Raw genomic sequence first — 13,457 nt, 5'->3', positions numbered from 1 at the left:
TTTACTATACTATTTATCTAATCTTATATCTTAACTCAAAAAGTTTGAGTTAATGGTAAAATGAGAGATCTCGAGTTTGAGTCTCCGTTAGTATTTCTGAAAGAAGGTAAATATAAATACTTTTATAAATGTCCGCATTCTAAGATCTTTCATACCTTAAACTGAGACATCATCCTCTCTAATCTACTATCATCATATAATAGTACAGATACATAATGTCACATTGTTATAAAAATCAACTATGTTTCCTATTTGACATCATACACTATCTCCTAATTTTATTCATTCACGTGGTAGCACAAAGTAGCAAAATCTGAACCCAAACTAGAGATTACTTGGCATTATCCAGCAAGGATGCATGTGAAGGAAAAAGTTGATTCTTACCAATTTCAAATGTAACCTTTGGATCCATTGGTTTCCTCTTAAGAAAATTTGTGTACCATTTAGCAGAGAGTTTAGGTTGTCTCTTCAAACTTGGATCTTTCACATTAATGTAATATAAGCCATAACTCATTTCATATCCACCCAATAATTCAAACCCATCCAAGAAGCACCAAACAAAATAGCCTTTCACATTTGATCCACTCCTTTCAATGTGTCAAGAATAAAGAAAAAAATAATTGTTAATTATTTAAAATAAAGTAGATATATTACTATGGTTTTAAATTGCGGCCACAATATAATTGATTTTGAGATCTCTGCAGCTACATTGCCATTTACAATTGCAATTTTGACCGCACTTTCCACAACATAAAAGTTTGTTGTGTAACCGCAATTTAAAATCATGAATATAACACTTTAAATTTGAAGTACCTTAGTGCATTAGCCATGGCCCCAATGTATTCATGCAAATACTTCACCCTAGACCAATCATCCAATGATGAATTACTCAATGTTTGTTGACCTGCAAAACTCAAAGACTTACCATACAAATGAATAATAGGAAGGTTTAATTTGTCGATAAAATACATAATGTGAAGATTTTGAAATTAATGATGAATAGAATAATAATTTCATTTATTTATTAAATAAAAATATAAAACAATCATGTCATAAATTTGAAAATTGTTACCATTTTCTTGTATGTAAATTGGAAAATTTCCATAATCTTTCTTCACCGAGTCTAGCACACCTTGCAACATCCATGGTGTAATCGGAACCTAATTAAACCAACTATTAGGGTAGTGGAAAATATGGAAGCTTCATCCTTAAAATAAATGAATAGACGAACAAGTTGATGTTACCTCAAATGGAGATGTATCATTTGTTGTAAGTTCTATAACAAGAAAAAACATTAATTAGTTATTTCCATTCCTCAAAATTTGAGTTGTGTGCAATCACAATCTCATGCAGCCACACAATCATCAACAGCGATTGTCGTTGTATCAAGATCAGGCAGTTTGATTTTGATTTTTTTTTTATTCTAAAATACGAAGTTTGAAATATGGACTGTGCGATCTTAATTCAACTAAAAAAATTTCTACAAAATTGGTTAAACAATTAGAAAATGTCGAGGAAACAGCTTAAGTCATACGTATAGTTTCCACTTCTATATCTTCCATGTAATCTCTATCCTTGATTTGTTGGATGGCAGGACTGTTCTTAACATAAAATGAGAAGTAAAAGTTTATTCCTATGAAGTCAATTGAGCCTTTGACAAGATTTGATTCTTTTTTGGTGAAGGAAGGAATTCTCGAACCAGCATTCTTTTTCATTATATCAGGGTAGTCACCAAATGTAAATGGGTTTAGGAACCTGCAATAACAAATGAACAAAGCCTACTTGTTCATAACATGTCTTTGCACTGTCAATTTTGCCTTAAAAAAGGCCTACTTGTAAGAATTAATGTATAATTGAAAGATGCGACGCAAAAAAATGTTGGATTGCTACTATAATTACAGTAACGTTGTAAAGCAATCAAGAGAGAGACATATCATGATCAAATTGTTACTAACTTACCACCCAATCATGAAATCTTGGACCCGTTGAGTGGCAATTATATCTTCACTAGTATTTGTCAGTGGCACAAAACCAAAAGTAAGAAGATTAAACCCAATAAAACCATGTTGCATACCCTGCACTTAGTAAAGATGGTTTTATAAACATATTAAATGATGATTAAGACCACTTCAAAATAACATCATCACGATCATCTTATATGTTATTGTTAAGAAGTCTCACGTCAGTTGCGAGATGACCTAGATATGTGTTTATAAAGTAGATGCAATCATAACCTTACAAGCGAGATTTGTAGGGCCGCCTGCTATCAGGTTTCTGATCGGGCCATCCATAATTTATATCCACGCCCCAAGCCCAATAGCGCTGGGCACGACGGGGTGGCTTCTTGATTATGATTTAAAATGAAAACATAAGGTCAAATGAATAACAACTTGAGTGAATTTTACCTTATATTTTTTCCTATACAATCTTGCAGCTGAAGCATGTGCTAATAACATATGATGAGCTACCAAATATGGCTCAGTCGACGAATTTCCCCTTGAGCAGTTAGCTTGAAAAGAAGGAGAACACCTCTGCGGTGGTAACATTCCAAGATCATAACCAAACGATGCATACACATTGCCTTCATTCACCGTCGTCCAATACTTAACTCTATCACCAAATTCTCTGAAGCACACTTCAGCATATGCGGTGAAATCTTTCCTACAAGCATATATCATACATAGATATACATGTTAAGCACAATAAAAACTAGTACTCCCGATTTAAATATAAGGAAAAAAGTATACACAATCTAAGAGAAGACGATAACACGAATAGAGACTTGAAATATGGGAAGCATACACAATGCTTCGATTAACCCATCCTCCGTATTCATCCTCAAGTTTTTGTGGTAGATCCCAATGGTGTAATGTAACATGTGGTTGGATTCCTACATGATGTAGAAACATTAACAAAAATTAATATACATAAGCATTGAATGAATCTCTCTTAGGTGTTAATCAAACTCTAAAATGGAAATGTAGTCTTCACAAGAACCATGGCTTATCAATTCATTTATAAGGTTGTTGTAATACTCTAATCCTTTGGGATTGATCGGTCCTTTTCCATCTGGAAATACATGAGAAGAAGATGGTTAGAACAATAGTGGACATAATAGTTTAATAATGTTAGACAACTATATTCAAATTGAGTTAGAGATTCTTTAAGTTAAACCAAATCAATTGTGTCAAGTACAAATAACTTTTGCCATTATGTTAGTGTTCGAACAGCAACCCTGGTTCATAAAAAACATATACGAAAAAAGCAAATAAAGAACACGTGGGATTTTATCACATTGTTCGGCTATTGTGTCTACGCTAAGCTGGCCGAAGGGTCAAGCAACCCGAGCAAGGACTTTAGGCCCCAAAATTTTGGAAAAATGTCTCAAAAAAATTTCATTTGGTTATAAATATATACTACGACAGTTAAATTTCAAGTATTTCTTTAGTTGAATTGGTAACGTTAAAGGCCTCAAATTCTCTTTACATATAAGTTCAACCCTTGATCTTAGTAATATTTAGATTTTTTATTTATTTTTCTTAAAGTCATATGTAATATTTTTTGTTTGTTTTATAAGGCCTCACAATAGAAATTGCTTTAGGCCTCTAACTATGTTGGGCCGGCCTTGTGTCTACAACTCATCTCCGGCAGCAGAGTGGCTACACTAGTCCCGTTCGAGCGGCCTGCCCCTTTGTCAGTAAACTTTAAGCCATACCCGACCCAACAGTTAGCTATTGATCATACAATCTCTCAAAAAACATGTTGTTGATCTTACCTGGAATAAGTCTTGACCATGATATCGAAAATCTATAGGCATCTAATCCCATGTTGGCCATGAGTTGCACATCTTCCTTCAAAAAATCAAGGTCTAGTATGAGGTGTGTTATTCAAACACAAATTTTGAAACACAAAATTAACACAACTCTCTTTCCACTCACAAGCACGCAAAACGAGGTATGCAAAAAATATTAAAAAAATCAAAAAAGTATATTTGTTGTATTTTTGTCAAATAAATATGTTTACATAACATTTTCCTATTATATATGATAAAAATTGACTAAGGTGTCGTTTGATCCATGTAGCCTAAGCCTACCCTACTTAGTGGAATCAGATTTGGTTGTTATGCACTCACATACCTTATATTTGTGATATTGGTCACATGCAATATCTCCATTACCTTTGTACATATTCCCTGAAATAATATTTTACCAATTCAATTTTTATTTCAATGAAACAAAAGTATATAAAACAAATATGTATCGAAAAATGAAGTATATATGTGAATAGAGTACAATACCATTTCCAGAATGGGAGAAGGTATCCCAAATACTTGGCTTCCTGCCATCTTTATTAGCTGCACCTTCAACCTTTCACAACACCCAAACTAACATATCAATAATGTTCTACTTAAATCTTTCTTTTTGGTCATATACGAAATGAGAAAGTCATTATAAACTCACATGCACAAGTGAGGGAACCGGGGTTCGAACCCCGATCATGATATGCGGTCCAACAATTTCGGCATTTTTATAAACTCACACACACAAGTGAGGAAGTTGGTCGGGGTTCGAACCGCGATCATGACATCTGACCTAACAATTTCGGCATTATTTTACTAGTTGAGCTACTCACATGCACAAGTGAGGGAACCGGGGTTCGAACCCTGATCTTGACGTCCGACCTAACAATTTTATAAACTCACATACAAAAGTGAGGGAGCCCGATCATGACGTCCGGTCCAACAATTTCGGCATTTTTATAAACTCACACATGCAAGTGAGAGAGCCGGGGTTAGAACCACGACCATGACGTCTGGCCTAACAAATTCGGCATTATTTTACCAGTTGAGCTACTTATAATTAACAATTTTGGCCTTTTTTTTTACCGAAATTAGCACCAGAAAGAATCGAACCAGAGACCTTGAGAGGAGGACACTCCAAGGTCCGAGCCAACACCATTGGACGAACAAGTGGGTTTGTATGACCACATTATATATATATATATATTATCCTAATGAAGGTAACTAATATAATCAACTAACATCTAATCACAACTAACTTATAACTAGTTTGACAATATTAAACTAATTCTAATTAATATCTAAATTATCTCTAACACAGAAACATAATCAAAAGCAGAACATTAGGAATTGAAAAAGACAGAGAGAAGAACAAACTTGGTAAGCAGAGGTTGATGCACCAAACACAAAGTCAGAAGGGAATTCATCTCTGCTCAAACTATAAGCATTACCAAAATGAAGAAGGATGATTAATAACACTAATGTAGCAGCTAATAATTGGATCAAAACCATATTGTTTCTGCTGAATTTTTCAGAATATTAATTAATCAAACTTATATTTATTGCATTTCTTTGTAGTTAACGTCTACGATTTTGTTTTGTGTGTGAATCTAATTTTAATATGAGATGAACTACTACTTAATTAATTTATTTTCTTCAGATCTGCTTTGGGGGTATATACATGTCATGATTCCACTACAAACACTACTAAATAAACATGTAACGTGTATTACTACGTGTTGATTAACCAAAAGTGTTCAATGTTCACTTTGACTTTTATTCTATTAACTTATTATGGTCTCAATTAGTGTGTCGTTACATGTGCAGAGGACTTATTTTAATATAAAATTGAAAGTTAACCTAACTCAATTCTATAAAATTAGTTTATAAGATGAGGATTAATTTCTTCTTATTATAAACATATCTTTCAGGTCATTTTCTAATTGATATGAGACTTTTTAACACTAGATATTTTTTTTTGTTGATAACATAGGGGGCCTAAACCCAAGGGAAAAGACAAACTACAAAGAGAATGAGGGGTGAAAATTCTCATTACATCAAAAAAGGATGGATTTTGGGAGAATCCGGGTGGAACAATTTTTTGGCCAGACTTTACTTACCTTGCGACCGAACTCTTGACTACTAAGACCATTTTTTCTAGGAACAAGAGGGTTATAAACAAAATAAAAAAGACTAAAATTCATTGGGCATGATTCAAAAAAATCATCCCATGCTGATACTCCATTAAACACCCATGATTTGCCAATACATCTGCACAATAGTTAGGTTCACGATAAGAGTGACGAACCACAACTTCCCACTCTACATTCATAAGCCTTCTAAGTTCTAATATGCTCAACATGATATCTTCCGGCAGGACTACTCTTCTCTTTAGAGGTGATATGCTTTACAACAACCATAGAATCAACACACAATATTCTACCTTGTTAAAATTCAACCTTCTAGCCTGTCTAAGGTCTTCCAAAACTCCAGGACTACATAAGTTGTGCCATACCCAATGTGCTTTGTAAATCCTCCCAACCATAACAGGAACCATATGAATTTGGTTTCACCCAACCAGCCATGGGAGGCATCACAATAAAATCACGTTTTTTTGAGATGTATTAATAGCTTCAATTGCCTTGTCTACCTGATCATAGTCCTTAATATTCTTCATTATGTAATGTTGGGAATTGCCTTGAAAACGTGGAAAAAACACTAATATGCTGTTTTTCGCCCCGGGCGAAAAACTTGTGCCCCGGGCGAAATTTGAAGCAGGAAAAAGGGAGCTCTCTGTCTTCTTTTCGCCCCAGCCGAAAACACTGGTGCCTCAGGCGAAAATTTTCGCCCCAGGCGAAAATTCTAGTGCCTCGGGCGAAAATCGATGCAGGGTATTTAAAGGGTCACGTTTTCTGTTTTTCATAACAAGTTTTGAGGGTTTCTTTCACCAAAACGGCGGCTAGGGTTAAGAGGGTTACTCTTGGTTCATCTCTAGGTTTTGGGTGTTGATTCTTTCATCTTGTAATCACTTATCATTGAAATCTCTTGGTCACGGGAAGAGATTTGGGAAAAGGGTAGAATTAGGGTTGAAGTCTAATTCTTGCAACTCTTTTGTATTGAATCTCGTTGTAATCAAGCTTTTCATTGATAGTGGAACGGAGGGTGGCTCTCTTCCCCAGAGTAGGTCGGTTTTGACTGAACTGGGTAAACAATTGCTTCGTGTTCTTTACAGTTTTATTACTTATCTTTTGTTCGTGATTATTATTGCTATTTCCACGTTTTGATTGCTTATTCGATTTGCTCCACACATCAAGATTATTGGTGTGATTATCAAAGAATTCACAACAATTGGCGCCCACCGTGGGGCAAAGGATCAAACGAATTAAGTATCATGGGTTCTAAGTGGGAGATTGAGAAGTTCACCGGTAAAAATGACTTCGGTTTGTGGAAGGTGAATGTACGGGCAATATTAACACAACAAAAGTGTGTTGAAGCATTGTTGGGCATATCGAATATGCCAAATACTCTCTCGAACGCAGAAAAGAGCGAGATGAATGATAAGGCTTTGAGTGTCATTATCTTGTGCCTCGCGGATAATGTGTTGAGGGAAGTAGCTAAAGAAAAAACTGCGGCGGCTATGTGGACCAAGCTGGATGCGTTGTATATGACGAAGTCTTTGGCACATAAGCAGTGTTTGAAAGAACGGTTGTTTTTCTTTCGAATGGTGGAGAACAAGCCTGTGGTGGAGCAACTTTCAGAGTTCAACAAGATCATTGACGACTTGGCGAACATTGACGTGAATTTGGAAGACGAGGACAAGGCCTTTCATTTGTTGTGTGCTTTACCCAAATCACTTGAAAATCTCAAGGATGTGTTGCTTTATGGCAAAGAAGGTACTATCACATTGGATGAAGTTCAATCGGCTTTGAGGACCAAGGAGTTGACAAAGTTGAGAGACTTGAGGGTTGATGATAGTGCGGAAGGGTTAAATGTGATGAGGGATAGAAGTGAGAACGACGGTAGAGGAAAGGGGAAGAAATATGGGTCAAAGTCTAGGCCAAAAGGTGATAATGGTGGCAGGTTCAGATGTTTCTATTTTCAGGATCCGGGTCACTTCAAGAAGGACTGTCCTCAGAGAAGGGGCAGTGGTAGTTCGTCAGCTCATGTTGCCGTTGATGAGGAGGAAGGCTATGAGAGTGCGGGAGCACTCATAGTCACCAGTTGACACTCATAGCTTGCTGATCAGCCTGGAGAGGCGGTGGTAATAATACTCAACATCGGCCTGGAGAGGCGGTGGTAATAATACTCAACATCGGCCTGGAGAGGCGGTGGAATAATACTCAACATCAGCCTGGAGAGGCGGTGGTAAGAATACTCAGTTACAAGGTGGAAGACATAGTGGATATACCGGTTTAAGGCTTTGGTGGAGGAATCTCGGTTTGAGGTGGAGGTATACCAAAGTGGTATGGCTATGGAGACCTTGTGTGGAAGCAACGGTGATCAAGCTTGGTAACTTGCTAGACTGCTAGAGGTAGTTGGACACAAGGAGAGTTTGAGGTTGCAGCTTGTGAAACCACCTAAAAATTCCAAGGTTGGTTGGAGGCAAGCATATCTTCAAGAGTACGGAAAGCTACAATCCGGGGTTTGAAGAGGGTATGGTTTAGCTTGTGTATTGTCCTAAAAATCCAAGGGCAATTGGAGGCAAGCATTTTTCGGGAGTACGGAGAGGTAGACTCCGGGGGCCGAAGAGGGTATGGTGTAAACAAGTGGAGAGAGCAGCACGGTGGTTGATGGGAAGTTGGCATCACCATCGTTTTAAAGGCAAGGTGGAGATTGTTGGGAATTGCCTTGAAAACGTGGAAAAAACACTAATCTGTTGTTTTTCGCCCCGGGCGAAAAACCTGTGCCCCCGGCGAAATTTGAAGCAGGAAAAAGGGAGCTCTCTGTCTTCTTTTCGCCCCAGGCGAAAACACTGGTGCCTCAGGCGAAAATTTTCGCCCCAGACGAAAATTCTGGTGCCTCAGGCGAAAATCGATGCAGGGTATTTAAAGGGTCACGTTTTCTGTTTTTCATAACAAGTTTTGAGGGTTTCTTTCACCAAAACGGCGGCTAGGGTTAAGAGGGTTACTCTTGGTTCATCTCTAGGTTTTGGGTGTTGATTCTTTCATCTTGTAATCACTTATCATTGAAATCTCTTGGTCACGGGAAGAGATTTGGGAAAAGGGTAGAATTAGGGTTGAAGTCTAATTCTTGCAACTCTTTTGTATTGAATCTCGTTGTAATCAAGCTTTTCATTGATAGTGGAACGGAGGGTGGCTCTCTCCCCTAGAGTAGGTCGGTTTTGACTGAACTGGGTAAACAATTGCTTCGTGTTCTTTATAGTTTTATTACTTATCTTTTGTTCGTGATTATTATTGCTATTTCCACGTTTTGATTGCTTATTCGATTTGCTCCACACATCAAAATTATTGGTGTGATTATCAAAGAATTCACAACATGTAATGAGATTGATGACTTGGCTTTGTATATTCGTCTTTGTGTTGTTCTTTGTTGCGCCATGGCTAAGACCCATCTTGCTCTTATTCCCATTTATTATTCCTGCTTGAATGATGCTAATCTTGGAGTTGTTACGGAATAAGTCACATTGGACCTCAATGTATATTGATCCCTCGAGTGATGATATGAACTTTAGTCCAGATGAGAACATTATGAAATATTGATAGTATTTTATTGACTTTAATTGTATATTTGGTCATTTATCTTTATTTTAGGTTTTAAGTTAGTCTCTTATTTTTTTAAAAGTTTTAAATTGGTCCCTTATATTTTCTTCCGTTTACTAAGTTAGTCCCATTCATCAATTTTTTGACTAACACTGTTAGATTTCGACACATGACAAACGGAAAACACACGTGGACAGCCACATAGGACGACTTATCTAGTCATGTGTCACATCAATTTCTTTTAATTTTAAAATTAAAATTAAAAATAAAAGGTAAAAATAAAGAGGGCGGCGTGTGGAGAAGGCCTGGGGTGCGCGGTGCGCTGAGCCGACCACCTCAGCTCTTCTTTCTCCTCCTGCTGTCGGAAAAAAACTGGTTTGGCCGGAGGTGATTCCGGCGCAGTGGCGACACCACCGGAGTCACTTTCGGACCTTAAAATTGATAAATGAATATGTCATTTCACTTGAAATTTCGCACTGATTATGAATCCGAACTTAGATTTCTTAGTGGAAGCTTAGATTTTAAATTTCGAAGAAAAAGTTTCAAGAACATAAAAAATCGCAAAACACGATTCAACCATAACCAAGCAAAATTAATCAGTGGAAAAACTTTAAAACATCATTTAGATCATGAATCAAGTGAAACCTACCTGATTTGAGCTATGAAACGTTCTAACCGATTCAAGCATTTTCTTAAGCACTATGAACTTTGAACTAGGTGTTTCTTGATGGATTTCCTTGCTTTTTTCAATGGATTTCAGCTTCTGAAGCTTTTGGAGCTTTATGAATTTTTTAAGCTTTACGAAGGTTTGTGAATTTTTGAAATTTTTGATGAAAATGATGAAATTTTGGATGTGAAATTAAAAGAAATTGATGTGGCACGTGACTAGTTAAGTCATCCCATGTGGTTGTTCACGTGTGTTTTCCGTTTGCCACGTGTCGATATCTAACGGCGTTAGTAAAAAAATTAACGGGAGGGAGTAACTTAGTAAACGGAAGAAAAAATAAGGTACCAATTTAAAACTTTTAAAAGATAAAGGACCAACTTAAAACCTAAATTAAAGATAAAGGACCAAATGTGCAATTAAACCTACTTTAAACCTACTTTATTTTAAGGAGTCTATTTAATAAGGCGAAGGCTATATATCACTTGACACGGAGTGTCAAAACAAACTTTAACATCAAATCTTGTCCCTTCATTTGTTTTAATCCAAAGGCTTATATTTATTCATTCATCTATTAATTTTTGCGATTTAATACATATGATTTATTTCCTTTTTGTTCATTTTGATATTTTTCGAAACATTCTCTCTCTCTCTCTCTTGCTTTCTCGACATTGTAAGCTTCAGTATTTTTTTTTTTTTTTTAACAATAAAAGCTTCAGTTTATATATCAATTATTGTGACTTGACAATTATATGTGTTTCTATTTGACAATTATATGTTTTTTTTCTCTATTTTTTAATATTGTAAGCTTCAGTTTGCTTTACGTGACAAACAAAATGAGAAGAATGTCTTTCTATTCGATCATGGAATAACATTGTTTTGCTTTCTATTTGATCACCATCATATTCTATGGATATTACAATTTCCAATTCCTTGCGAGAAAGAAGAAAAAAAAAAAAAATTCCCCATATAGGTTGAAGGACAGAGAACATGGGTTGAGTACTAACCGATTTGGATTTTATGGCAATAATTACTTACCAAAATTAATTAATCCCATGTTTTAAATGAAAAATATAGGCTTTTGGATTAAAAAGAATGAAGGATAAGATTTGATGTCAAACTTTACTTTGATACCTGATGTCAACAGATCCTGACCCTTTTAAGATACCATTTGAAAAAACTATTTTCAATATATTGAATCCACACATGTTTATAAAAACTTATTATTTAAATTTTTTAAAACGTGCTTCAGAATGCTGGTTAGCATTTTTCTGTTTTAAAATAAAGTGAACATGTGTGAATGTTATCATACATATTGTTGGGAAATCTAAGAGATAGAGAGAAAATAAAAAAACACAATCACAACACAAGAATATAAGGTGGAAACGCCGAAAGTACACTCACACTCTCCAAAGCAAATATCTAATTTTATCTCACAACACTTTAATAAAAGAGTACAACACTCTAATAAAAGAGTATAAGAGAAAAACAAAAAATCAGATATAAGCTTAAAGTGTTATTGACCAGCAGGGGCGGCCTAGGCCCATGTGCGACATGGGCCGTGGCACAAGGTCTCTTAAAATCGAGGGCCTCAAAAAAAATTTTATAGGGTAGTAGTATTAGTAAGTTAGGGGGTGTCAAAATTAATTATGTATGTTAGAAAATGTTGTAAAGGCCCAGCCCAACAATGTTTTCCTAACGAAAAAAAAAAGCAGCAAAGAAGCAGCCCAACAATGTTTTCCTAATGTAATGCGTCAAAAAAAAAAAACAAAGTTTTCCTAACGAAAAAAAAAAGCAGCAAAGAAGCCTGCGTTTTGCGTTTTTGCGTTTTGCGTTTCTGCTTCTTTCAGAAAACCTACGACCTGCACTGCACCTGCCTCCATTAATTCACCACCAGGCCGGCGTTGACCTGCCTCCTGCCACCATCACCAGGCGTCGGTTAACCACTTAACCTCCTTCCTTCTATTCTCAAAGGTAAAAACTAAATTTTACAAGTTAGGGTTTGTAAAATTTGCAATGTAAAATCACAATTTTGCTATTTTAATTGTGCTTCCCAATTCCCAATTCCCATCATTCTTTTTCTCCTAAAGTTAATTTTGCTATTTTAGTAATGATACCAATAGTGTTCCCATATAATCACCAATAGCCGTAGACGGTAGACTGTAGTTATTTATGCAGTATAAGGCTTTTAATTAGAACACAAAGTATAAAATTTTGGTATAAATTGGATCAAAAAATAGTACGTACCCTAATTAGAAATTAAACACAAATTCCATGGATCGATCACAGACTAAACACAAATAAAGGGGTTGATTTCATTTTTTGAGGAATATAGAGAAACTGGTTTTAAAAATGCCTTGAATTATGCTACGGAAATTGCTCTTGAATTGAACATTGATCCAGTATTTTCTCAAAAGCGTAAAATTCAAAGAAAAAGACAATTTGATGAGAATTTGAGTACCGCGTCAGTTGAGCTATCTGAAGAGGAATCTTTTAGGGTTAATTATTTTCTTTACCTTGTTGATCAAGCTGTTGTATCTCTTAAAACGAGGTTTGAGCAATACCAACAATATGAAAGTATTTTTGGTTTCTTGTTTAGTTCTCAAAATTTACAATTGTTGGATGATGCAACTTTGAACTCTTGTTGTAGTAATTTAGAGGAAAGGTTGAAACATAATGAGCAGTTTGATGTTGTTGGGAAAGAACTATGTGTGGAGTTAAGGTTACTAAGAAATATGTTGCCTGGAGGAAAGATGGGGCCTATTGATATATTAAATTTTTTGAAAGGCATGAATTGTTTTCCTAATACAATTATTGCATATAGAATTTTATTAACTATTCCTGTTACAGTTGCCTCTGCAGAAAGAAGCTTTTCAAAATTGAAGTTGTTGAAGTCTTACTTGCGGTCTACCATGTTACAAGAAAGACTTAACGGCTTAGCATTGATAGCAATTGAGAATAATCTCTTGGATGACATACAATATGAAGACTTGATTGATGAATTTGCTTCAAAAAATGCAGCAAGAATGAGTCGATTTAAGTAGCAAGAGAATTTTTTTTATAAGCAAAGTAACTATAATGTATTTTGTTGTTATTGTTAGACTATGGATCTTTTTTATGTTATTACAAGAATGATTATAATTTTATGTTATTTGCAATTTAAATCGATGATGATTTTTTTATAAAAAAAAGTTATGTTTTTTTTTTTATTAAAGGCCCACTTTCATATTTCGCACAGAGCCCCCGAAAACTCAGGGACGCCACTGTTGACCAG

The 13,457-nt window shown here is 35.5% G+C and overlaps 2 protein-coding genes across 2 annotated transcripts; one reads left to right on the top strand and one right to left on the bottom strand.

The window, feature by feature from the left end:
* Window positions 1–177: 177 nt before the first annotated feature.
* LOC123889687 (beta-glucosidase 11-like) lies at window positions 178–5,478 on the bottom strand. Its single transcript, XM_045939136.1, has 13 exons — window positions 5,177–5,478; window positions 4,298–4,367; window positions 4,137–4,192; window positions 3,776–3,851; window positions 2,998–3,069; window positions 2,803–2,890; window positions 2,406–2,661; window positions 1,960–2,075; window positions 1,535–1,755; window positions 1,245–1,276; window positions 1,073–1,160; window positions 814–904; window positions 178–587 (listed from the first exon to the last, which is right to left on the bottom strand). The coding sequence occupies exons 1-13, from the start codon at window positions 5,309–5,311 to the stop codon at window positions 332–334; spliced, it is 1,557 nt and encodes a 518-aa protein (XP_045795092.1). The 5' UTR covers window positions 5,312–5,478; the 3' UTR covers window positions 178–331.
* Window positions 5,479–7,793: 2,315 nt separating this feature from the next.
* Window positions 7,794–13,227, top strand: LOC123891963 (zinc finger MYM-type protein 1-like). Its single transcript, XM_045941825.1, has 2 exons — window positions 7,794–7,995; window positions 12,587–13,227. Exons 1-2 carry the CDS (start codon window positions 7,794–7,796, stop codon window positions 13,225–13,227), a joined length of 843 nt encoding a protein of 280 aa, XP_045797781.1.
* Window positions 13,228–13,457: the final 230 nt, after the last annotated feature.

This window comes from Trifolium pratense, linkage group LG6, assembly GCF_020283565.1.
Source record: "Trifolium pratense cultivar HEN17-A07 linkage group LG6, ARS_RC_1.1, whole genome shotgun sequence".
Lineage (NCBI taxonomy): Eukaryota > Viridiplantae > Streptophyta > Magnoliopsida > Fabales > Fabaceae > Trifolium > Trifolium pratense.
The sequence above is the reverse complement of the archived record's forward strand: the minus strand, read 5'-3'. Positions and strand labels throughout refer to the sequence as shown.

Excerpts from the sequence above, each read along its gene's own strand:
- LOC123891963 (XM_045941825.1), top strand. The coding sequence starts at position 7,794 with ATGAGGGATAGAAGTGAGAACGACGGTAGAGGAAAGGGGAAGAAATAT. Across the intron at positions 7,996-12,586 it reads TGAGGAGGAAGGCTATGAGA|TATTTTCTCAAAAGCGTAAA; the intron begins GTGCGGGAGCAC and ends ACATTGATCCAG.
- LOC123889687 (XM_045939136.1), bottom strand. The coding sequence starts at position 5,311 with ATGGTTTTGATCCAATTATTAGCTGCTACATTAGTGTTATTAATCATC. Across the intron at positions 1,161-1,244 it reads ATGATACATCTCCATTTGAG|GTTCCGATTACACCATGGAT; the intron begins GTAACATCAACT and ends TGGTTTAATTAG. Across the intron at positions 905-1,072 it reads AATTTACATACAAGAAAATG|GTCAACAAACATTGAGTAAT; the intron begins GTAACAATTTTC and ends TGAGTTTTGCAG.